Source organism: Oncorhynchus kisutch, linkage group LG29, assembly GCF_002021735.2.
Source record: "Oncorhynchus kisutch isolate 150728-3 linkage group LG29, Okis_V2, whole genome shotgun sequence".
NCBI lineage: Eukaryota > Metazoa > Chordata > Actinopteri > Salmoniformes > Salmonidae > Oncorhynchus > Oncorhynchus kisutch.
In genome coordinates, this window is record NC_034202.2 from 12039204 (window position 1) to 12065190 (window position 25987).

General features: G+C 45.2%; 1 protein-coding gene across 22 annotated transcripts in view; it reads left to right on the forward strand.

Moving 5' to 3' along the window:
- The window catches only part of LOC109873668 (formin-binding protein 1), a 97919-nt gene that overhangs the window by 48362 nt on the left and 23570 nt on the right, over window positions 1-25987 (forward strand). For all 22 annotated transcript variants that reach the window (XM_031809244.1, XM_031809246.1, XM_031809266.1 and 19 more), the window contains exons 5-8: window positions 12007-12069; window positions 13646-13750; window positions 23917-24045; window positions 24660-24806. In XM_031809244.1, the coding sequence (XP_031665104.1) occupies window positions 12007-12069; window positions 13646-13750; window positions 23917-24045; window positions 24660-24806 (444 nt within the window). The remainder of the gene's footprint in view (window positions 1-12006; window positions 12070-13645; window positions 13751-23916; window positions 24046-24659; window positions 24807-25987) is intronic.

Sequence of the window (25987 nt, forward strand, 5' to 3'; positions counted from 1 at the left end):
GGAAACTACTCAACTAGAAAAAGAGCAGTTTGTCAGAAAAACTGTCACGGCCCATTCATGTCACGGAAGCTCTGCCAGGGAATACATCAGAGTTGAAAACTGTAAAGAGCTGCAGGGCGTCAGTGGCTGACATGACCTTTCCCACTGACCTCACTAAGCATGCGTCTACACACCACACAGTCAAGGACAAGACACTGTATGCCCTCCCTCTTGAGCTTCCCTTAAAAGACCACAGCAGGAAAACAAGGAACCCTGAAGGACTATTGATTCAGCCATTTTTTTCCTAAAGCTCAATTAGAACAACATAGAGATTGCGAAAACAGAGAGGGGGATTTCCAGGGAGCTCTTCTAAATGTCTCTTGAGTTTGTTTGAAGAAGAATCCTCAGGCCCTCAGGGTTTGCCCTGGTCTGTAGGCTTTGGGTCTGGTTTGGTCTAGCCGGGCTCGGCTCGGCCTGGGTCTGGCCTCAGGTCTGGGTCTCTGTCTGTCTATTGTCTTGTGTTTGGCCCCGCTCCCAAAGGATTGGCCCTCATGCACTAGAAATGTTCCCCTCAGACTGCCTGCAGGATGCTATTGCAACCGACCGGCACACTCGCGCACACCCTCCTTTTCCGCCTCCTCCGTCTCTCTGCTTTTCCCAGGGCAGTTTGCTCTCTTTTCTTATTCACCTCTCTTTTTTACAGTCTTTTATTACATTTCTTACACATACACACTCGTCACCTGGTAGTCCGTCATCCATCTTCCTGATCAATTTAATAACGTTTGGCTACAATCACAATGTTGCCTTGAGTACTGCCAGCTAGCCTCGTATCTAACTCTAAACCAACAAATGCCCACATCCAGCGATAGTAGCCTCTCTGTAAGCCAACATTGAAGGGGCTTTAAAAAAAATGGTTTTAAGGACAGTAAATTGTTTTTATCTGCATGATAGAGATGACTGATGTAATGTCTGCTTCCAAGTCACACTCTCAAACACAAAGATCCCCTGAACTCAGCTCACTTTCCAGCCCACTTTCCAGCTCACACTCTCAAACACATACAGATGAAGTCGGAAGTTCACGTACACTTAGGTTAGAGTCGTTAAAACCTGTTTTTCAACCACTCCACAAATTTCTTGTTAACAAACTATAGTTTTGGCAAGTCGGTTAGGACATCTACTTTGAGCATGACACAAGTAATTTTTCCAACAATTGTTTACAGACAGATTATTTCACTTATAATTCACAGTATCACAATTCCAGTGGGTCAGAAGTTTACATATGCTAAGTTGACTGTGTCTTTAAACAACTTGGAAAATTCCAGAAAATTATGTCATGGCTTTAGAAGCTTCTGATAGGCTAATTGACATCATTTGAGTCAATTGGAGGTGTACCTGTGGATGTATTTCAAGGCCTACATTCAAACTCAGTGCCTCTTCGCTTGACATCATGGGAAAATCAAAAGAAATCAGCCAAGATCTCAGAAAAAAATGGTAGACATCCACAAGTCTGGTTCATCCTTGGGAGCAATTTCCAAACGCCTAAAGGTACCACGTTCACAATAGTAAGCAAGTATAAACACCATGGGACCACACAGCTGTCATACCGCTAAGGAAGGAGACTCGTTCTGTCTCCTAGAGATGAACGTACTTCGGTGCGAAAAGTGCAAATCAATCCCAGAACAACAGCAAAGGACCTTGTGAATATAGTGGAGGAAACAGACACAAACGTATCTATATCCACAGTAAAACGAGTCCTACATCGACGTAACCTGAAAGGCCGCTCAGCAGAGAAGAAGCCACTGCTCCAAAACCGCCATAAAAAAGCCAGACTACGGTTTGCAACTGCACATGGGGACAAAGATGGTACTTTTGGGAGAAATGTCCTCTGGTCTGATGAAACAAAAATAGAACTGTTTGGCCATAATGACCATCGCTATGTTTGGAGGAAAAAGGGTGAGGCTTGCAGCCGAAGAACACCATCCCAACCGTGAAGCACAGGGGTGGCAGCAACATGTTGTGGGGGTGCTTTGCTGCAGGAGGGAGGGACTGGTGCACTTCACAAAATAGATGGCATTATGAGGGAACAAAATTGTGTGGATATATTGAGGCAAAATCTCAAGACATCAGTCAGGAAGTTAAAACTTGGTCGCAAATGGTTCTTCCAAATGGACAATGACCCCAAGCATACTTCCAGAATTATGGCAAAATGGCTTAAGGACAACAAAGTCAAGGTATTAGAGTGGCCATCAAAAAGCCCTGACCTCAATCCTATAGAAAATTCGTAGGCAGAACTGAAAATGTGTGTGCGAGCAAGGATCCTACAAACCTGACTCTGTTCCACCAGCTCTGTCAGGAGGAATGGGCCAAAATTCACCCAACTTATTGTGGGAAGCGTGTGGGAGGCTACCTGAAATGTTTGACCAAAGTTAAACCATTTAAAGGCAATGCTACCAAATACTGGGGGAATGTAAACTTCTGACCCACTGGAAATGTGATGAAAGAAATAAAAGCTGAAATCAACTATTATTCTGACATTTCACATTCTTAAAATAAAGTGGTGAACCTAACTGACCTAAGACAGGGAATTTCTACTACGATTAACTGTCAGGAATTGTGAAAAACTGAGTGTAAATGTATTTGGCCAGAGTGTATGTAAACTTCCTACTTCAACTGCAGATCCTCTGAATGCAGCTCACTCTCCAGATACCAATCACCTGAATTCTGATCACCTGTTCACACACCTGTATATCATTTACACACACTATTCAGTTCAGTTCTTTGCACCCCATCATTGTGAGGTGTTTTTTTTTGTTACACGTTCTATTCAGAGCTCTGTTTATATCCATATTAGTCCTCACGTGTATCATAGTTCTTGGCCATCCTCACTAACAACGCCTGCCGATCTCACAGACTACGTTATTAGCCCTTTTCCCTGCCTGTACTGTCACCTTTTTGGAGCCCCTGTGTATGACCTTCTGCCTCTCCCCGGACCCAACTACCTGCCTCCTCCTGTGGTCCTTTGCAAATAAACACCTGCTGCACCCTGCGCTTGAAGCCAGCACTCTGTCTCCCATCGTATTCATTCCAACTGACTCTGTTCTCCAGTATTCAGCTACAGTTTCTTATTATTACCTCTGTAACTAACCCTAAGTCAGTCAAACCCTGGTTTATTGGCCCATAGAGACACTGTCTGGGGCTCGATTCTGGCCCTTTGTTCAATGTTGTCCTTATTTCCTTATTGGTAAGAATACCACAGCATTTGGAAGTGGTTGTTTGTTGTGCTACCAGGTTGTTAGCTTGTTTGTAGAGTGCTGTAACCTGGTGGTCAGTCTGTTTTTAGCTCTGTCTAGCAGCCAACTTCCTCGTCGTTGTCATGCCAAACGCAGCAGAAACCGACTGGAACAGGTTGTTGTACAGAGCACCTGTGTTGTGACGGTGTTGTTGAAAATAGAACGTTATGTCTGTGCATGACGATAACACGCGAAGCCCGAGAGCTACACATGCTTATTCATAATTTATGAGCGTATCTGTTTACTAGTTTGCTTGTAGTAACATAGCATTGGCTATATGAAGCATCAGAAGAAGCAGTCTAGAATAGAAATAGGTGGCCTTCAGAGAGACCCTCTACGCTAAGCGTGTGGCCCAGAGTAAGTAGCCTAATATGTATAGATACTGGACTGTTATTTAGCAGTGAGAGAACGGGAGTAAGTTCTGCCTCTCTTTTTTAATCTTTTGGACACATGCAAGTATTAACACAGTCATCAGTATCTACTGTAGCCATTTGTTTTGCTGTAGAAACAGACTGATATCTGCAGACATAGACAGACAGAGGGATTATAGGATGGCTGAGTCAGTCTTGTCTACGGATGTCCCTTCTGGGGGCTTACAGTGGCCTACTGGCCTTTCAGTGGGACAGCACAGCGCAGGTGTAATCGATCTACAGCACAGAATGATAGGAGCATTAAATGAATACCTTAACCTCCATTAATTCCACAGTTATGGAGCTGGGTTTTGGACTGGAGCTGGGTTTTGGACTGGAACCCCCCATCTCCTCTCCCCTCTCCCTCCCTCCCCCTCCTCTTCATCCTCCCATTTCTCCCTGTTTGAACCCTCAGAAAGCCCAGCTCTGGGGGACAGGGGGAGGTGGGGAAGGGGGCACAAGATGTGAGAGGGAGGTCAGTCCTCCTCCTTCCCAGATGCTTCTGAGCTTACGGTATATGGCAGACTCTCCGCTGGGAGTCAGGCCAGGTGGGTCTGGTTTATGTAAGTGGCTGTATCCCTCTTTTTGGTCTTAGTGCTGTAGTAGGCCCCTAGAGGTAAGAAGAGTCACTGCCGCCTGAAAGTAGGTGCTGCACACATACACACTTTTACATACAATTAGGCTAAATACATACATTGAAATATGTGTTCATTGAGTCATGTAGAGTGGGAGATTTGAGTGACACATTTGAGTGAAGCATGCTGGTCTAGAACATTAATGCTGCCATAAAAACACAGCACAGTCCATATCCAAGGGTGGATGAGGCTAGCCAGATGACAACACATGGTGTGTATAGAGCAGGCAGGGTTAATATGGGATGAGACGGCTAAGTCTCTGAGGCCTTAGTACAGTTGCTGAGTTTATGCTGAGGAATCATTAAGATGGTCACTCAGCAACAACACACAGCCTGCCCTGAGTAGCAGACCTGGGTTCAAATACTATTTCAGGTATTTCAATTAGTCTTCAATACATTTCAAAACAGGTTTATTCAAATAGCCTTTATTTGAGAAAAACAAGTAGTTGAGTATTAGAATGCATTTGGAAAAACACTTGGAAAGTATTTTAAAATAGTAAAATGCTCTGACTCAAATATACTCCCATACTTTTAACCCAGGTATTTGAAAATAGTATTTTAAACCGTTTTTGAAAAATACATTCAAGTACAATTTGGTTTACTTTTTTTATTTTTTATTTTTTTCAATAAATAACCATTCAAAGACTCAAATAAAAGTACTTCTTTTGGGCTGTGTATTTGAAAATACACAGAACAAAGTATTTAAAATAACAAATACTCAAATACACATGTATTTGAACACCGGTCTGCTGACTGTCCTCTATGTACCTCCATGCCCTGCCTCGCTCAGAAGGCTTTAGCTGCATGCTGTAGCCTAATAAGGGCCTGGAAAGACCTCGTAATGTTAAACGCTGTTAAACGCTGTCGAGAACATCTGGGATTGCTGATTAGTTGGACTACTTGTAGATGTCATGATGGGCGTCTGAATGGTATTTTCATGTATTTCTGTGTTGTTATATGAAGTAAACATGCTGGCAGTAGCGCTGGGATTAGATGATTAGTAAGTACGCTTGTAGAGGTCTTGATAATGGGTCTCTGATGATTTTATCAAATTAATTGCCTGATCTGTTTAGGCCTATTTAAAAAAACAATAATAATTGCTCTAGCAGTGTGTTTGAGGATTAGGAGGTTGCCCAGAAGTTCTAACCAGACCACAATGTGACAACTGTCCACATCGGCCATCAAATATAAACAAAACCAACTGTTAGAGATGTGAAAAAACGATTGAAAGAATCTGTTGAAAAACTAAAAGGGAAAAACAAAAGGGTCATAAATGTCCTTGGCTAGCTTGGCGAGGGATACAGCTCTCATTCATCATGGGAAGAACTGTGCAGCTGAGTCGTTGAGAATGTTTCGTATCTGGAGCTGGTCTGGAGGCTGGGACGGTCTGCTTTGCTCTGCCTGTTACTACATTCCTCTCCCGTTGTGTGGAAAGATAAATCAAAACCAAAGAGAGGAGGTGGAAGAGGAGGGGAGCAGAAGGAGGATGAGGGGAGGAGGAAGAGGTGGGGGGCCGAGGTCTCCTGTTCTCTCCCCCCAGACAGACCCAGACCCCAGTCATAAATGACCGCTCCTCACTGTGACTCTATACTGTCTGAAGTGTCCTTCAATGAGCTAAACACGAGGGTTAGTGTTTCGCTAGGTTTTCGTAGCGTCTCATATATGTCTGTCTGTGCAGACACACAGGTGGATAAATTGTGGGTCTTTATATCCGCCAGTCAGAGTTAGTGTGTATGTGTGTCTTCGATACGGTTAGCTGCACTCGGGTCACTAATTCTCCAGACCTAACAGTGAAAAATGTGCACCTGCGCACTGATCATAATAGCTGGTGCCAGAGAGACACAGAGAACCCAATAATACACATCTGATCCTCTTGCCCGGTCCACCTATTCCACTCCAGTCCCACAGCTCCCACCATAATACATATCACTCAGAGAGAATGATGATTGGACTCATGAGCTTGGCATGGTGTGTGTGTATGTGTACACGTGAGAGAGAACCAGGGAGAGAGAGAGAGAGAGAGAGTGTGTATGTGTGTATGTGTGTGTGTGTGTGTGTGTGTGAGAGAGAGAGAGACTTTTTTAAAATCATTTTTAAATCCCCTTTATTGGGTCAAGACCGTACAGTGCTTGAATATTCAATCTGAAATCATGCACCACTGTGCTCATGTGTACCAGCCTGTGAAAAAAACAGCAGTTTGAGAGGGTTTAAGAGAACAACTCCAGATCCCACTCATTGCCCAATGTATAATCATCCGCTGTCCATTTGTCGATTGGCCGCTTGTATAGCGATCACCAACAGTCTTTTGGGGAAGTGCCTGAACCAAACAACTCAGCCCACCTCATTGACTTCACCCCTTCCAGAGAACGTGCATTCACACCTGTTGTGTACATCACATTCTTTCCAACTGCCTTGAACTCCCCAGTTCTAGGGTCATGAATGACAGCAGCAGACCCTCGCCCTCCTGCACTGCCCACGCAACAGCAGCAGTGACATTCAGGGCGGGGAGGACTCACTCTTGGCCCTCAGTCCACTGGTCAGAATGTGTGCTGTGGGACGCAAAACCTTGATAGATTGCTGGAAAGGACTCACAGACCACCTTTCTAATCTGCTTTAGCAGGCGGGATGATGACCGGCTTAGATATGAGATATGATCTTATATTCTGCACACAACAATGCTACAGGTCTACCATAAAAATAAAAATAAACGTTTTCAAATCTCTCTCTCTCTCGAACTGGCATGGATCTAAAGAGATTGTGTGGGTCAGGGGGTTCACAATTTTTTTGTAAGGTGAGTCCTAAATGTTGGCGTGTGAGAGAGAGAGTCTTTTCTTTTCTGTACCAGGAGCATAGTGCACAATTCCTTTGTCTGGGAGAAGAACACGTGTCCAAGTAAAAGGCTACCAACTGAACCTGGCATCACATGAGACACTTCATCTTACCGATCTTTTCAAATTCTCTTCTACCTGACTTGGACTCAACCCGCATTCTTAATCATTATCCCAAAATCTAGGCAACCAGCAAAGATTTTGGAGAAAGTCAAGAACATGGTAATTTAGACTGAGGGGAATACAAGCCAAAGTGCATGTTTGGAACATTAATCAGCCTATCAATAATGCATGTTTCTCTGCCAGTCTCCCGTCCTCTGAATGTGAGAGCCTTCAGAGCTTCAGGTCATTGACCTGTTGAAATGCCAGCGGGCTCCTTGGCAGCCCCAAGCCCCGGCAGTTAACATGTTGCTGTTCTGAAGAGTGGAGGAGAGGGGAAGGAGAAGGGGAGGCTATGTGAGAGGGGAGATAAGAGGTGTGTTCCCCTCCCCTGGTGTGGACCATACGTTCTGGATGGACCGGGGCCAAGTGGATCACTGCAAGGCAGTCCAGTAATTTTAAATGGCCAGATAGTGCTTCTCAGTGTCTGCCAGTCTATGTTGCCCATACAGATGCACATGTACAATCTTAGGGGAAAAAAGGTGCTATCTAGAACCTAAAAGGGTTCTTTGGCTGTCCCCATAGGAGAACCCTTTGAAGACCTCCTTTTGGTTCCAGGTAGAACCCTTTTGGTTCCATGTAGAACTCTTCCCATAGAGGAACCCTTGGAACCTTTTTTTGTTTTGTTTTAAAAGTGTAGTATATGTTCTCATCAGACTAGACCTGCAGCATCTTTATTGCAGATGGGTCTGAATCAGAAACACGAGGCAGACTCTTTTTGTTTTAGATGGTGCCCATGCCTCGTAAAGATGTCCAGGTCAGAATCATACACTTAGAAAACTCGTTTTACTTTAGGCTCGCTAATGTTTTCATATGGCGTCCATGCATCGTATCGCCATATATCTCTGCCACATACTGTAGGACTATATATTCCATCACAGCCCTCCGTACTACAGTACTGAAGCATTGGTTGTTCTCAAGAGTAGTTTGTTTGGGGAGGAGTGTTAGTGTCTCAGTTTGTGTCCCATATGGCACCCTATTCCCTATGAGCCCTGGTCAAAAGAATTGTACTATATAAATGGAATAGGGTGTAATTTGGAACACAGCCTCAGTGTGGTTTGTTTATCTTTGATGTGATGGAAGAAGGGTTGATTTGAAACGACATGGAGAGTTGGCTGTCTTCCCCCTAAAACACAGTCTCCGTTGCCTTTGCTTTCGTAAACTTCCCTCAGAAATGTTGTCATGGAGAAACAAATATTTGCTTCACGGAGAGAGTTGGACATTAACAATGTCACTTGATCCGGTCCTTTCAGTGTCTTGTGTCTTGTGAAATGACTTGCCGCCTGCCTCTCTGTGTGGCGACCTGAGGAAGTAAATATTATTCTGTCAGTTATGATACATTTACAAACATGTTACCTTTTAAAGGTTTGGGGAGTGAGACACTTGACTACACCACTGGACTCCCCAATGCATTTTAAAGGGTAGGAAGCATGTAACACCACAGTGTGGTCAAAGATGTATTAACTTAGTTGTAGTCACGGTCTGGTTACCTGTAAGTACAAACATAGTTACCTTTTTGGGTTGTTACAAATGTATATAACGGGTGGCTGTAATCCTGAATGCTGATTGGTTAAAACCGCATTCCAGCCTGTGTCTATTCCACAAGTTACCACCGGCTAAATCTATGAAGTTAAAATGCCTATTTACTCTGTTCCATCTGACTGCGCAATCCACTGTCCGATCAGCCCAGCCAGGCAATTTATAAACTTGATCTCCACTATAAAAAGCATCTTGTCACGTCTACTCCCGCTCCCCCTCTCCAACCCTCGATGTTGCCAGTTTACTCATTATTACGCACACCTGCCACCGTCGTTACGCGCACCTGCACCTCATGAGACTCACCTGGACTCCATCACCTTCCTGATTACCTCCCCTATATCTGTCACTCCCTTTGGTTATTTCCCCAGGTGTTATTGATTCTGTTTCTTTGTTTCATGTCTGTACGCTACTCGTGTTTCTTGTTTTGTTCCGGTATTTACTAAATTCACTCCCTGTTCTTGCTTCCCCATTCTTAGCGTACACTTTACACATGTAGACATTTTCTCACTTTTAGACTAAGATTTAGTGTTCAACAGCGGAGATTTGTATTAACATTGTTGTCTGTCTCTCCGACATTTGCAACATTGTTTCAATATTCAAATTCGATCTCCACCTGTCCCATAGTAATGAACGTGTCGGGAGTTGGGAGTCGGGACGAGACAGACAGACTGACAGGCAGGCAGGCAGGCAGCATCTCTCAACCAGTTGAAATCATGAATCAGTTGGCCACATTTTTATGAATATATACAAAGAAATGTCAATTGAAAAAAGGTCAAACTAAACTAAGTGCAGCTAGTTTGCAGTCTTTCCAGCTTCAGTTTGAAGTGATTGTGTTAGCTGTGTTGTTGGCTAGCTCCTCTGAACAACAGTGTCCTGACGAGAGAGCACATTTTCTATGCCAGGCGAAATCGCGCCTCATTAGCTCATTGTTATGGATGTATCCAAATAAATGTCACCTGAAAACAGCTTAAAACGATCGCAAATGCAAATACTGTTGTTATTCTGGCTGCGCTGTTTGACGTGACTGTAAATTAGCTGTAGTTGGCTAGCTAGCAAGAAAGAGATAAGAACGCTCCCAGCCAGTATGGCAATGGAACATTTAGAACAAACGACTGGGTCGCATCCATAGATACAGGACAAAGAAACTGCATTGGGACTTTTGATGTTTATCCTAATACAAATCCATGTGTTACATGTGGTTACGTTTATGCTACATACCCTTTAAAGTGGCTGACACCATTGTGTGGGTGAGCCATTCCCTTTAAGAACTAAAGGACTTCCTCTGAAACAGTTTGAGGACTTCTTCCTTTGACAGCTTCCCCAAAGATAGTCATGGTTTTACCAGTGAGATAGGGAAGTGAGAATTGAGATTCCCAAGGTCAACCCAGTTCATTCATAAAGCCTAGACATTGATAGACATGTACTGTAACTATTTAATTGGGGAGACGTTAATTCTTTGTTAATTTCTTGTCATGTGTGTGTGTGTGTGTCTATGTGTGCGTGTGTAAGTACGTGTGTCTGTGTGTGTGTGTGCGCGTGTTTGTTGTGTGTGACATGCATGCATTTGTGCCTGTCGACGTGTGTGTGTGTGTGTGTGTGTGTGTGTGTGTGTGTGTGTGTGTGTGTGTGTGTGTGTGTGTGTGTGTGTGTGTGTGTGTGTGCGTGCTGAGTACAAGAGTTACTGGCAGAGGCCATTTAGATTAGAAGCACTGACACGTCACTGAAATACAATCGCTGGGATTTTCATTCTGTGTAATAGCCTGTGTCCTTTATTGAACGCCTGGGGTAGATATTCAACACAGCTACTGAGGCTGAGACCAGCACAGACTGCTGGGGATAGCTCTCTTTCATTCGTTGTTGATTTCAACTGCTTCAGGAGCGATATATTATTAGACCTTTATAACTGATAACGCAGATTTTTATGTCCGTTTATTAGTCTTTCTTTTTAACATGTTCAATGACAATCCAGAGAAGAAGTACTCGCTTTTTTATATACCAGTATACATTTTTTTCCACTAAGAGGGCTGCAGAGAAACGTGCTCTGTCTTTTGGCCACGTGTGGTCTCAGTCATCTCCTTCTCTCATTCTTTCCCTGGAGGGGGGAGGCCAAGTGGGGCCTGTTAGAAAAACACCCAGCGTGTTTACTGAGCGTGCCCAGACCAACAGCTGCCATGTCCTCCGTGCGCAATATGCCACGCTTGGCAAGGCTGGCACTGGCAGCCATCTTAGAATATCTCTCTCTGTATCAATCTCTATCTGTGTTTGTCTGGGTATGTCTATGTCCTTTCCTGCTGCCATTTTATATCACCCTGTCTTTCCTGTCTATGCCAACATTCATTCACTCACACACACACACACACACAAACACACACACAGTCCATGGTCATGCCTCAGTACAGCCTAATTGTTTTCTGGTCCTCTGGGCTCTGGCCACCCGCGTTACATTGGGGGGGGGGGGGGGGGGGGGGGGGGGGTGAAGATGGGTGTCCTATCCCAGGCATGGTAATCATCAGTAGCTTGCTCTCCGCCTACCTGTAATATGTCACTAGTGTGACTCTCCAGTGCAACACTCTAATCCTCGGTGTTTCCCTGCCCGGTTCCTCGAGTACTCCCAGACAAACACACCTCTTTCAACTCATTGAGGGCTTGATGATTGGTTGACAAGTTGAATCAGGTGTGCTTGTTGTCCATGGTTACAATACAAAATGTGTACTGTTGGGTGTACTGGAGGACCAGGGGTTGGGAAACACTGCTCTAATTTACCAACCAGCTTCTGTTTTGTTCTGCATTTTTTTCATTTTTAAAGTAACATTATGTTGTATGTTGTAATGAGAATCTCCTGGTGTTTCACGGCATGCATCCTGAAAGAAACATCAACCACCCCTCATTTCATCTGCCTTCCTTCTCTTTCATCAAGGGCAAACTCAGCGTTTCTCTCCCTCTATTTCTTTACCCCCCCCCCCCCCCCCCTCCCTTGATTTCTTGATCCACTGCCCTTGTAGATATGAATAATAAGCAGACATTGTTATAATAATAATAATTCTCTCTCTCTCTCTCTCTCTCTCTCTCTCTCTCTCTCTCTCTCTCTCTCTCTCTCTCTCTCTCTCTCTCTCTCTCTCTCTCTCTCTCTCTCTCTCTCTCTCTCTCTCTCTCTCTCTCTCTCTCAGCATTTCCATGATGGACGTAAAGCACAGCAACACATTGAATGCTCGTGGAAACAGCTGGAGTCGGTGAGTACTGTGTGCAGTGTAGTATTACCGACTAGAGTATTATAGTCAGAGTACTACTACAGTTATGACAACGCAGTAGTCATAGTGTGCATGCAGTTGCTACATTGCAGTATGGTAGGTGGAAAAACTGAAGCCCATTACCTGGCAGTGAGAATGGCAGCTAGTCAAGTTTAGTGGGTATTGAACTGTTGAATAAAAATCACTCGGCAGGAATTTACACAGGAGTATACTCGTAAAATACAGCCGTAATACAGCCATTCCATCCCAATGAGAAACTAAACCGAAACAATGGCCCTTTTATTGGGAATGAGAAAGAGTGTCGAGACTAGAACAGCAGAGCTCAAAGTTTATCAACGGTCATAACTGCATCTCAGATTGAGATTTAGATTAGATCAGATTGAGAAGTGAAGTGCAGGTGGGGAAATTGTGTGGTGCCCTATGCTTCCTGGACAAGTGGGATTTGTATCAAAGGTTTCATTTATACTAACATTTGACCATTGGCCTTGTTAAATGCACTGCCAGAGACTGGTCAGAATGCATGGAAGCAGATTAAGATATTCCCTCATTAACAGGTCCGACCGAGGTTTTCAGAAACACGGACACTTTGTTATCGAGAACCTCTGATCTCAGAACAGCTGTGTTGTGTAGAGTTTCAAGGACACTGCAACAAATGATTGTGCATTCCTGAAGCATTTTTCCTGGACAAGCCTAGAATAAAGGGTTCTCTCCAAGCTGATCTCAAGTCGTGAAGCAGGAGAGGCCAACAAAATGAAGGCGTGGAAGAAAGGAGTGGAAGGAGTGTCTATGTGTTTGTTTTCTCTGTAAAGGAGAGCCTATCCCTGTGATATTTTTTTGGAGCCTGTGCAGGACATTCCCTATCACGGTGTGGTTGTCCTTTGAGGGAGTGAGAGGAAGAGAGAAAACAGAGAGAGAGAGAGAGAGAGAGAGAAAAAACAGAGCGAGGAAAACAGATGGAGAGAGAAGGAGTGAGGGAGAGAAAGAGGGAGAAAACATAGAGAGAGGAAAAAATATACTGTATATAGAGAGAGAGAACATGGCAGCTCTCCTCCCTCTCTGTCCTCAATGTCCCCATTGTGCTTTGAGCAGCTAGGCAGGGATCAGAGTGCACCCTCACAGAACAAACACTAATTGTTCAGAGCAAGGGATGGAAGAAGGGATGGTTTTGAGCACAAACGGCCACCATGAACATTTATTTAATCTTCAGACAGACTTGACTTTGAGAGAGAGAGAGAGAGAGAGCCTCTGGCTGTGTCAGAAGCCGCATGTCCAATGTAGGATAACTGACGTCTATGGCACACAATGTCTCATTTGCAACTATATGACGTCCACTCTGTGTGACGTCAAATCCCTCTCCATTCTCCCAAGTTTCCAAAGGGCAAATGTATATTAGCCTATATTATTAGTGAGCATGTCTAGGCCATACTGTATATGAGTGAATATAATATACTACAGTAGATATATTGCACCGACTGAGGTAATGTTATATTAGTGAGTTTATCTAGACCATAATATGTATGAGTGACATCTAAATTAACTGTGTGACTTCTCCCCTCAGAGTAAACGGCGGTTCGAGAGGGACTGTAAAGAGGCGGACAGAGCCCAGCAGTACTTTGAGAGAATGGACGCCGACATCAATGTGACGAAGGCAGACGTGGAGAAGGTATGTTCTGTCACTGCTCTCCCGCTTACCACAAACCAATCACAGACTCTCCTGCTTAACACCAACCAATCACAAACTCTCCTGCTTAACACTAACCAAACAAATGCAGATGCTCACTGCTCTCCTGCTCTACACCCGACCAATCCCTCTCTTTGTACTGTACCACGCCCCCCCACCCCTCTCTCTCGCTCTCTCTCTCTCTCTCTCTCCCTCTCTCACCCACCCCATGAGGGTGAGGCATCAGTAACAGTTTGTTTCGCTGCAGGGCTTTCTGTACAGGCTGGCACTGTCTCTCTCAGTCAGCAGCAGCACAATGACAGTGATCTCCCACTTCTCACCACGGCTGATAGCAGAACTGACTGAGTCCTCATTATCACTGCTGGCCAGGCCAGAAGCAGAGTAGCCAGTCACTGTGGCCTGCCTGTCTACCGTGTCGCTTGGCAGCACAACCAGCTTTGTGTCCGTGTGTGGGTTGAGGGAGGGGGGGGGGGGGGTTGTGTGTGTGTTTGTGTGTACATTGTTGTCTCTATCCAAGCCTCCATCCATGCGTGCTGGGAAAAGTAGTATTTGAGTCGTGTGAATGTGTTGTCTGTTTATCTGTGTTTCTGCTCTCCCTGGCCAATCTCACCAGTCACCTCAATTGTGGCCTTTTTATAAAAAAGCTTTTGGGGCCTTGTGTCGATGCCACCTCATGTGTCCCGAATCATCGGTCGGGAATCGGGATAGCCTCTGACGTCCTTGCCTTTAACCCACACAGTGCCGCCCACGCCACGCCATGCTTCAAGGCATCATGGGTCACCACCGCCAGCATCCCGGCGTGTTGCTTCATCAGCAGTCCGCCCAGCAGCGACCCAGGCTCAGAGCTCAGAGCTGACATGGCTCAGATCCGATTATGATGCTAATACAGGCCTGAACAAGAAGCCTCTATGTCCCCACTGAGACTGACTCACAGCCAAACAGCCACAATGGGTGGGCTCAGACCATTGGCTCGGACCAGAGCAGCACTGTACAGAACTGGACTGACAGGAACTGAACTGAGATACAATATCAGCCCTGATTCTCCCTCAACAACAAAAACAGACCACATAACCAAGTCTGGGAAACGAGTGGCACTGTGTATGAGTCCCCTATGTTTTTGGAAATGATCTCTCAAGAAATTCCCTGCTTGGTTATGAGAAACCAACAAGTCTTTTTTTATTTTTTATTTATTTCACCTTTATTTAACCAGGTAGGCTAGTTGAGAACAAGTTCTCATTTGCAACTGCGACCTGGCCAAGATAAAGCATAGCAGTGTGAGCATACAACAAAGAGTTACACATGGAGTAAACAATTAACAAGTCAATAACACAGTAGAAAACAAAGGGGGGGGGTCTATATACAATGTGTGCAAAAGGCATGAGGAGGTAGGCAAATAATTACAATTTTGCAGATTAACACTGGAGTGATAAAAGATCAGATGGTCATGTACAGGTAGAGATATTGGTGTGCAGAAGAGCAGAAAAGTAAATAAATAAAAACAGTATGGGGATGAGGTAGGTGAAAAGGGTGGGCTATTTACCAATAGACTATGTACAGCTGCAGCGATCGGTTAGCTGCTCAGATAGCTGATGTTTGAAGTTGGTGAGGGAGATAAAAGTCTCCAACTTCAGCGATTTTTGCAATTCGTTCCAGTCACAGGCAGCAGAGTACTGGAACGAAAGGCGGCCAAATGAGGTGTTGGCTTTAGGGATGATCAGTGAGATACACCTGCTGGAGCGCGTGCTACGGATGGGTGTTGCCATCGTGACCAGTGAGCTGAGATAAGGCGGAGCTTTACCTAGCATAGACTTGTAGATGACCTGGAGCCAGTGGGTCTGGCGACGAATATGTAGCGAGGGCCAGCCGACTAGAGCATACAAGTCGCAGTGGTGGGTGGTATAAGGTGCTTTAGTGACAAAACGGATGGCACTGTGATAGACTGCATCCAGTTTGCTGAGTAGAGTGTTGGAAGCCATTTTGTAGATGACATCGCCGAAGTCGAGGATCGGTAGGATAGTCAGTTTTACTAGGGTAAGCTTGGCGGCTTGAGTGAAGGAGGCTTTGTTGCGGAATAGAAAGCCGACTCTTGATTTGATTTTCGATTGGAGATGTTTGATATGAGTCTGGAAGGAGAGTTTGCAGTCTAGCCAGACACCTAGGTACTTATAGACGTCCACATATTCTAGGTCGGAACCATCCAGGGTGGTGATGCTAGTCGGGCATGCAGGTGCAGGCAGCGACCGGTTGAAAAGCATGCATTTGGTTTTACTAGCGTTTAAGAGCAGTTGGAGGCCACGGAAGGAGTGTTGTATGGCATTGAAGCTTGTTTGGAGGTTAGATAGCACAGTGTCCAAAGACGGGCCGAAAGTATATAGAATGGTGTCGTCTGCGTAGAGGTGGATCAGGGAATCGCCCGCAGCAAGAGCAACATCATTGATATACACAGAGAAAAGAGTCGGCCCGAGAATTGAACCCTGTGGCACCCCCATAGAGACTGCCAGAGGACCGGACAGCATGCCCTCCGATTTGACACACTGAACTCTGTCTGCAAAGTAATTGGTGAACCAGGCAAGGCAGTCATCCGAAAAACCGAGGCTACTGAGTCTGCCGATAAGAATATGGTGATTGACAGAGTCGAAAGCCTTGGCAAGGTCGATGAAGACGGCTGCACAGTACTGTCTTTTATCGATGGCGGTTATGATGTCGTTTAGTACCTTGAGTGTGGCTGAGGTGCACCCATGACCGGCTCGGAAACCAGATTGCACAGCGGAGAAGGTACGGTGGGATTCGAGATGGTCAGTGACCTGTTTGTTGACTTGGCTTTCGAAGACCTTAGATAGGCAGGGCAGGATGGATATAGGTCTGTAGCAGTTTGGGTCCAGGGTGTCTCCCCCTTTGAAGAGGGGGATGACTGCGGCAGCTTTCCAATCCTTGGGGATCTCAGACGAGATGAAAGAGAGGTTGAACAGGCTGGTAATAGGGGTTGCGACAATGGTGGCAGATAGTTTCAGAAATAGAGGGTCCAGATTGTCAAGCCCAGCTGATTTGTACGGGTCCAGGTTTTGCAGCTCTTTCAGAACATCTGCTATCTGGATTTGGGTAAAGGAGAACCTGGAGAGGCTTGGGCGAGGAGCTGCGGGGGGGGCGGAGCTGTTTGCCGAGGTTGAAGTAGCCAGGCGGAAGGCATGGCCAGCCGTTGAGAAATGCTTATTGAAGTTTTCGATAATCATGGATTTATCAGTGGTGACCGTGTTACCTAGCCTCAGTGCAGTGGGCAGCTGGGAGGAGGTGCTCTTGTTCTCCATGGACTTCACAGTGTCCCAGAACTTTTTGGAGTTGGAGCTACAGGATGCAAACTTCTGCCTGAAGAAGCTGGCCTTAGCTTTCCTGACTGACTGCGTGTATTGGTTCCGGACTTCCCTGAACAGTTGCATATCACGGGGACTATTCGATGCTATTGCAGTCCGCCACAGGATGTTTTTGTGCTGGTCGAGGGCAGTCAGGTCTGGGGTGAACCAAGGGCTGTATCTGTTCTTAGTTCTGCATTTTTTGAACGGAGCATGCTTATCTAAAATGGTGAGGAAGTTACTTTTAAAGAATGACCAGGCATCCTCAACTGACGGGATGAGGTCAATGTCCTTCCAGGATACCCGGGCCAGGTCGATTAGAAAGGCCTGCTCACAGAAGTGTTTTAGGGAGCGTTTGACAGTGATGAGGGGTGGTCGTTTGACTGCGGCTCCGTAGCGGATACAGGCAATGAGGCAGTGATCGCTGAGATCCTGGTTGAAGACAGCGGAGGTGTATTTGGAGGGCCAGTTGGTCAGGATGACGTCTATGAGGGTGCCCTTGTTTACAGAGTTAGGGTTGTACCTGGTGGGTTCCTTGATGATTTGTGTGAGATTGAGGGCATCTAGCTTAGATTGTAGGACTGGCGGGGTGTTAAGCATATCCCAGTTTAGGTCACCTAACAGAACAAACTCTGAAGCTAGATGGGGGGCGATCAATTCACAAATGGTGTCCAGGGCACAGCTGGGAGCTGAGGGGGGTCGGTAGCAGGCGGCAACCGTGAGAGACTTGTTTCTGGAGAGAGTAATTTTCAAAATTAGTAGTTCGAACTGTTTGGGTATGGACCTGGAAAGTATGACATTACTTTGCAGGCTATCTCTGCAGTAAACTGCAACTCCTCCCCCTTTGGCAGTTCTATCTTGACGGAAGATGTTATAGTTGGGTATGGAAATCTCTGAATTTTTGGTGGCCTTCCTGAGCCAGGATTCAGACACAGCAAGGACATCAGGGTTAGCAGAGTGTGCTAAAGCAGTGAGTAAGACAAACTTAGGGAGGAGGCTTCTGATGTTGACATGCATGAAACCAAGGCTTTTTCGAACACAGAAGTCAACAAATGAGGGTGCCTGGGGACATGCAGGGCCTGGGTTTACCTCCACATCACCCGCGGAACAGAGAAGGAGTAGTATGAGGGTGCGGCTAAAGGCTATCAAAACTGGTCGCCTAGAGCGTTGGGGACAGAGAATAAGAGGAGCAGGTTTCTGGGCATGGTAGAATATATTCAGGGCATAATGCGCAGACAGGGGTATGGTGGGGTGCGGGTACAGCGGAGGTAAGCCCAGGCACTGGGTGATGATGAGAGAGGTTGTATCTCTGGACATGCTGGTAGTAATGGGTGAGGTCACCGCATGTGTGGGAGGTGGGACAAAGGAGTTATCAGGGGTATGAAGAGTGGAACTAGGGGCTCCATTGTGAACTAAAACAATGATAACTAACCTGAACAACAGTATACAAGGCATATTGACATTTGAGAGAGACATACAGCGAGGCATACACTAATCACAGGTGTTGAATTGGGAAAGCTAGCTAAAACAGTAGGTGAGACAACAGCTAATCAGCTAGCACAACAGCAGGTAAAATGGCGTAGACTAGGCAACGGGGCCAACAGATAAAACAAACAAGCAGAATGGAGTACCGTGATTTATGGACAGTCCAGCGTGCATCAGCTATGTAGCCAAGAGATCAGTGTCCAGGGGGCAGCGGTGGATGGGGAAGGGAAGCTGGACTGGCGAGTGTTATCCAGGTTAAAAAAACGAACAATGACTAAATAGCTTGTAGCTAGTTAGCTGGTTAGCTTCTGGAGGTTCTTGAGTGTGTTCTAAAAATAAATAAAAAATAATAGCGATTCCGTATCACATTGGGTGAGGCAGGTTTCCGGAAGGTATAAACAAATTAAAAGTCAAAAGAGATAGAAAGTAAATATGGGTCCGGTGGGCGTTTGGGACGCGGCGATTCAGGCGGTTAGCAGGCCTGTGCTAACAAGCTAACAGTTTGTAGGCCCGGGCTAGACAAGGTAGCAGTTAGCGGACCGGAGCTGGACAAGCTAGCAGTTAGCAGGCCGAATTAGCAAGCAGGGAGATAGCGAGGGCTAGAGAGTTAGCCTTTGGGGGACGTCGCGATGGGGTGAGTCTGTTTATTCCTCTTCATGCGGTGACATCGATAGACCGGTCGTGGGCCCGGGTATTGTAGCTCAGGAGTATGCTACGGTGGTAGCGCAGGCCGGGCTAGCTTCAAGCTAAGTGGGTGGAAACGCTAGCCAGGGGTAATCATCCGGGGTTGCGGTTTAGCTAGATAGCTAGTTGTGAAGATCCAGCTTATTTGGAAGCTTAGGTTTAGCAAAATGTTTTTAAAGGGATAGCTATGTAAAAAACGAAAAATATGTAAAAAACGAAAAATAAACAAAATATAAACAAAATATACAGGGACACGACACGACAGGACGACTTACTGCTACGCCATCTTGGGGATATGCAGTAATAACAGGGATGTTTTTACTGCATGTGCAGATTGATGTTAGTCAACGTAAAATTGGTGCCACTCTATATATAATGTTATGGTAAGGGAAGGCAACATAGCTCTTGGGAGTCTTGTATGTAGAGCTTATCATTGCCAGTGGATTGTCTGATACATTAACATTCCACTTGTGGTAAACAGGCCCAGACATAGATAAGCACGAGTCTGTAAGTACTCACACTCACACCCCCACACACAGTACACACATTGCTGTGTTCTCCAGTTGTGTGTTTTTCTATCTAACGGAACACTGCAGCAGTGTTAACAGGTCCTACATTATTCCTACATAGTATCTGTTGCGTGGGTGTTTTTGACTCTGACCTCACTCTCCTCCTTTAACATACTCCGATTCGCTTTCTCTTCCGAAGACATGGAGAGAAATAAAAACGCAGAAATCGATAACGCTTTCATTTCCTCTTTTATAATACACCAAGCTGACTTTGGGACGTTCATTTTAAATTTTTCCCCTTCCTTTTTTATTCTTTTTGTGACATAATTTCCCGGCATCTGCTCTTTTACACTGTGCCGTCTTCTTTCCAACATTTACTCAGCCTTTGTCTTGTTGCTGTTGTCGTGGCAGACCATAAGCGGCCCGTTATCGTTCTGATCATAGTGTCAGATGGGGAAAATGTGTGTCTTTCTGTTTCGGTCTGGGAATCGGAGAGCTGGGGTGGAATGGTGCCTTACTATTTTAACGTGACCTGTGTTCCTCAACTCTCTCTCTCACACTGGCACATAATATCATCATGGACACAGCATTGCAAACACGCTGAGATCACTAGTACAAAGTCGTGTACCAAATCCATCACTTTCTATCACACACAGAGTGATTCTTGTTATCCTTGAACAAATCTACTCTGAAACAAAAGGTGCACATCTCACACACGTGCTTACGGGTTTGACATAGAAACACTGGATTCTCATCAGGTTTTCATTACGAAACATATGAATAACCTTCCACCCGCGAGGCCAAAGAGGGCGCTTTCGGTCACTGACTTAGGAAAGGGCTACCCCAGGCCACGTAAGAGGTCTGCTCGATGATCCTGGCAGACAGTTCAGCCGTGTGAAACCAAAACGCCTCCATGTGTTCTTGCTCCTACTCTCTGAAGAGACCGATTCCCTCCCTCGGTCATTTTCGAAGACCTTGGGAGTGTTATGAAGGCATGACATGTCACCACCCCAACCATGAATACGTTGATTTGAGTTATGGTGATGGTTGGATCACTCAGTGTTGGATTGTGTTTTTATGTGTTTATCTTGTGGTATGTTATCACAAGCACTGCCGAGAGAATTCGGTAATGCGGAAACTGTTGTAAATCTTAACCTTAATACACTCCTAACTATGTTTAAGATAATAGCAGTATTCCACATGGGATATATTTAGACTAGGGAAATCCAAGGCTGTGTAGTCTAAGTTAGGACCATATCTCAGAGCGGTCGGTAATAATCAGAGAGACTGGAGTTTGTTGAGCTGGGGTTCTTGTGGTTTTAGTAAGCAGCTGGCGCAAACCTCACAGCTTCCTGTCTTCCACTGATGGGGAAAAAAATACCACAATTACGGTTTGGCTGCTTCACCGCTTAGATCTAGACACTGGCAGTGTATGGCTCTGTGTGGACCCCGTACTTTCACTGAGTCTCCTATGGAGTGTTGTCTTAGTTGGAAAGCACTGACGATGGTAGAAAATAATCTCTACTGCTCGGTGCCCCTCACGCCTCAGTACTCTAAAAAGGCACGATAGAGGCCTACCACTTGTAAATGATGGACATTTCAGTGGGAATTACAAACATTTAGAAGCCTTTTTAAAACTCCAATACACTGCTTTGCAGGAAAAATTCTCAGCAACAAAAGAGTGATTCTGTATTTGTTTAGCTACTGTGGTTAACAATACCAGTGTTAAAGTAGCCCTAACGTGACGTTGTTACCCTGTTCTGGCACAGCTTTGTGTTGATTTACCCATCATCCACGTACTTCCCCCTTCTCTGGATGAACTCGTCCTCATTGGTTGAGGACATGTAGCAATGACTCAGTGGTGGAAAAAGTTGCCAATTGTCATACTTGAGCAAAAGTAAAGATATCTTAATAGGAAATGACTCAAGCAAAAGTGAAAGTCACCCAGTAAAATACTACTTGAGTAAAAGTTTAAGTCTTTGGTTTTAAAATATACGTAAGTATCAAAAGTAAATGTAACTGCTAAAATATACTTTATATACTATAAATCATTTCAAATTCCTTTCCTTTCAAGAATTAAGCAAAGCAGACAGCACCATTTTCTTGTTTTTTAAATTTACGGATAGCCAGGGGCACACTCAAACGCTCGCGCAACACAAGTGAAGCATTTGCGTTTGGTGAGTAGGGATGACCAGGGATGTTCTCTTGATAAGTGCATGAATTTGACCATTTTAATGTCTTGCTAAGCATTCAACATGTAATGAATAATTTTGGGTGTCAGGGAAAATGTATGGAGTAAAAAGTTCATCATTGTCTTTTGGGATGTAATGAAGTAAAAATTTAAGTTGTCAAAAAATATAAATAGTAAAGTAAAGTACAGACCCCAAAAAAACTACTTAAGTAGTACTTTAAAGTATTTTTACTTCCGTTTTTTTACCCCTCTGCTAGGACTAAACTGGGTCCTGTTCAGCAGGAAGTGGCTAACACTTTTGTGTGTGTATTTTTGTTGTTGTTATTTATTTTCCTGCCATACCTTGAAGCGAAGTTCCCACAAGGTAGGTCCACACTGGGCAGAGCATGTGTTTATATCTGTGGGAACGCACACACACACACACCGTCTCGAGTCTCGACCTTGTTTCTCAACATACACACAGGTCACCCCCAAAAACACAATCACCTGTTCAAGCCTTGCTAGTGACCACACCGACTCTCATTGAGCACTGTCCTATATCTGTGACAATGTCCATATGTCCTCTCAGGTATATCTGTATAGCTCTGTATTGTAGTTTTTATTTCATTTTTTACCTTTAATAACTTATCTTTGGTGTCTTTGTACCGTTTTCTTTTTTTTCTGTGTAAGAACAGAGAATTGATATCTCAGTCACTCGATATGTGTAAACTTCTGCTTTGCTTTATCCTCATACCGTTCACATGAATCCACATCTTGCTCGGCTTATGGAACTATGCAAGCAAAAGCATCTAGAAGTTATCTCTGTCCATTTTCTTCTTTTCCCAAAACACTCACACTACCATTACCACATTTTCGCCTGTAAGGTACATTGATGTGTGTAAGACATTTCAGTCTCGGAATAGCTTTGAAGTCTTCTACAGAAGAGGTGGGAGTGGCGTGTGTGTGTATCACAGAGGTACGTAGGTTAGCTGCTGTTTACTTCCTAGAGCGTCGACAGGATGTGAAAGGGGCTGAGAGGTTTTGTCATCAGTCGTGTTGCCATGGTGGTGTGTGCCTGTCCTTCCGCACACCTGCCTCTCTCTTACACGCATTCACGGGCCTTCTGTATAGGTGTGGTAGCGAAGAGGTTGTGTCCTTCCCCATTAGCTGGCTGTGTGTGTAACTCTGGTTAATGTGTGGGTGGAGAAGTCTGGGCTAGACTGTGTCTCTGTCCTCCAAGATGTGTAGGAGGAGGAATGGGGAGATGAAACCTCTCCCACCTGTCTGTCCCTCTGTCTGTGTGTGTGTGTGTGGGGGGGGGGGGGGGGGGGTTAGGGTTATGAAACTGGACGCTGTCCTTCTAATGCTCCTGCTAGGACTCTGAGATAGGAGACTTTGGCCATGTCCCTTGACATGTTTGTTTTGTCGATGTTGGTGGTTTATCAATGACAGATGGCATGATAATCAACATGACAGATGAGATGACATAGATCTTTTTAGTCTGTGGTGAATTCCATTCCTCCCATTCAAGGGTTAAGTTGGGAGTATTTGTCGCTCCTACGGTTCTTTCCTGTTCACGTGTGTGTTTCTCACTCATCCCCAATGGCTGCTGCCGCTACTGCTACTCCCTCCACAGACCTGCACCTGTGATAGTGTGTGCGTTTATGCTTGTGTGTATGTGTGAGTAATCTCTCTGTATGTGTGTGTGTGTGTGTGTGTGTGTGTGTGTGTGTGTGTGTGTGTGTGTGTGTGTGTGTGTGTGTGTGTGTGTGTGTGTGTGTGTGTGTGTGTGTGTGTCATGAGGCCACCAAGTTCATTAAGTGTGTGTGTGTGTGTGTGTGTGTGTGTGTGTGTGTGTGTGTGTGTGTGTGTGTGTGTGTGTGTGTGTGTGTGTGTGTGTGTGTGTGTGTGTGTGTGCGTGTGTGATGTGTTTGTGTTTGTTGTCCTCCTCAGGCGCGGCAGCAGGCTCAGATGAGACACCAGATGGCTGCTGACAGTAAGAGTGAATACTCCAACTTCCTGACCAAGTTCAACCAGGAACAGAACGAGCATTACTACACTCTCATCCCCAATATATTCCAGGTAATTCATTACTACACTCTCATCCCCAATATATTCCAGGTAATTCATTACTACACTCTCATCCCCAATATATTCCAGGTAATTCATTACTACACTCTCATCCCCAATATATTCCAGGTAATTCATTACTACACTCTCATCCCCAATATATTCCAGGTAATTCATTACTACACTCTCATCCCCAATATATTCCAGGTAATTCATTACTACACTCTCATCCCCAATATATCACACACACACACACACACACACACAGGTCCAGAGTAGCTCCGAGTGGAAGAAGAAAGTATTTCAATTCTCGTATGTCTCCCTGAGAGCCAATGGAAAAATGTGGAGCACCTCTAAAACCACAGTCCTTTTCACTGGATAGAGAACATTAGAGAGACAGAGAGTACATTTTCAGACCTATGGAAGGTTCTTGAAACCACTGCGCTCAGAACTTTTGGTGGGGCATTGACCCGACGTCTTCTGACCTATATGTCTTTATATATCAGTCTGTTTAGTCCTACCCCCTCAGCAGCATAGTGTGGGACAACTTCAGGGCCACTGTGAGCAGGTGTTCGTAATAGCATTGTCATGCGTGCTGAACATGATGTATTTGTGTGGGTGTGTAGAAACTCCAGGAGATGGAGGAGAGGCGGATCGAGAGGGTGGGTGTGTCCATGAAGACGTACGCGGAGGTGGACCGCGAGGTGCTGCCTATCGTAGGGAAATGTCTAGACGGAATGACTAAGGCTGCCGAGTCCATTGAGCCTAAGACTGTGAGTACACACACACACACACACACACACACACACACACAATTGTGAGTTTAGTACTGTACCAAGTCACAACCATGTGGGTGCTATGTGTTGTTGATGGTATTCGCGCCTCACCAGAGTCCAGGCTCTTTGTATGACTAAATTCAAAAACACTGGAGGTATGTGCCTCGCCCATCTGCCTCAAATGCTCATCTGCTCGGTCATAGTAGAGCCTGGGATTACAACTCTTTTCCCTGGAGCCCTGTCACCCACTCACTCACTCAGCCACCTGACTCAACCAATCACCACTGAGCTAATTTAGACCCTGTCTCCTGACACTCCTAAAGTTAATGGTTTCAGAGAACGAGCTGGGAAGCAGGAGCAATAATGAGAGAAAGTGGGAAGTGAGAGAGAGAGAGAGAGAGAGAGAGAGTGAGAGAGAGAGAGAGAGAGTGAGAGAGAGAGAGAGTGTGAGTGAGTGAGATGTGAAGGAGAGAGAGACAGATGTGAAGGTGAGAGAGAGATATGTGAAGGAGAGAGAGAGAGATGTGAAGGAGAGAGAGAGAGCGATAAGGTTCGCTTTGAGAGCGAAAATTCACAATTACACTCATAATTAAACAACTGTCTTTGCCAACCTCCTGTCTTCGCCAAGGGGCTCTCTCTCTCCTCTGTCTGATGGAGAATGTTGCTAAGTTAAGTATCACACTACATCATGGCAGGAGGGAGCAGCTTTTCTGGATCTGGCCAGTTTATTGTCTGCACACTCAAAGTTAACTAGCAATTCCCTACAAAACTGGGAGAAGATGAACTGATGCACTTAACCAGATAAAACACCCATGTTGTTATTTTATCTCAAGTCATTGATGCATGAGTCATTGATATTGGCCAAAACAATTAGATTTTTCAAGCATTCAATTCAGTATGCTAAGATGGCGGACCATATCTTAGTGCAAGCAATAGAAAATCATCAGCTTTTGATGTGTTTGTGTGTGGGTTAGAGAAGGAAGGGGAGATGACTAAACTAAGGCCTGTGCTTTTGCCTGTTCCAGGAAACAAAATAGGGATAACAGAGGCTGATGACCTCTAACCTTTGACCTTATCAGTATAGATAGGCTAGAGATCAAGACCTCACAGCCTGCTGATTAACGAGCTGCTTCCTGACTGTCAGTCCCTGACGTCTGGTGTTTTCACCATAGCTCCTG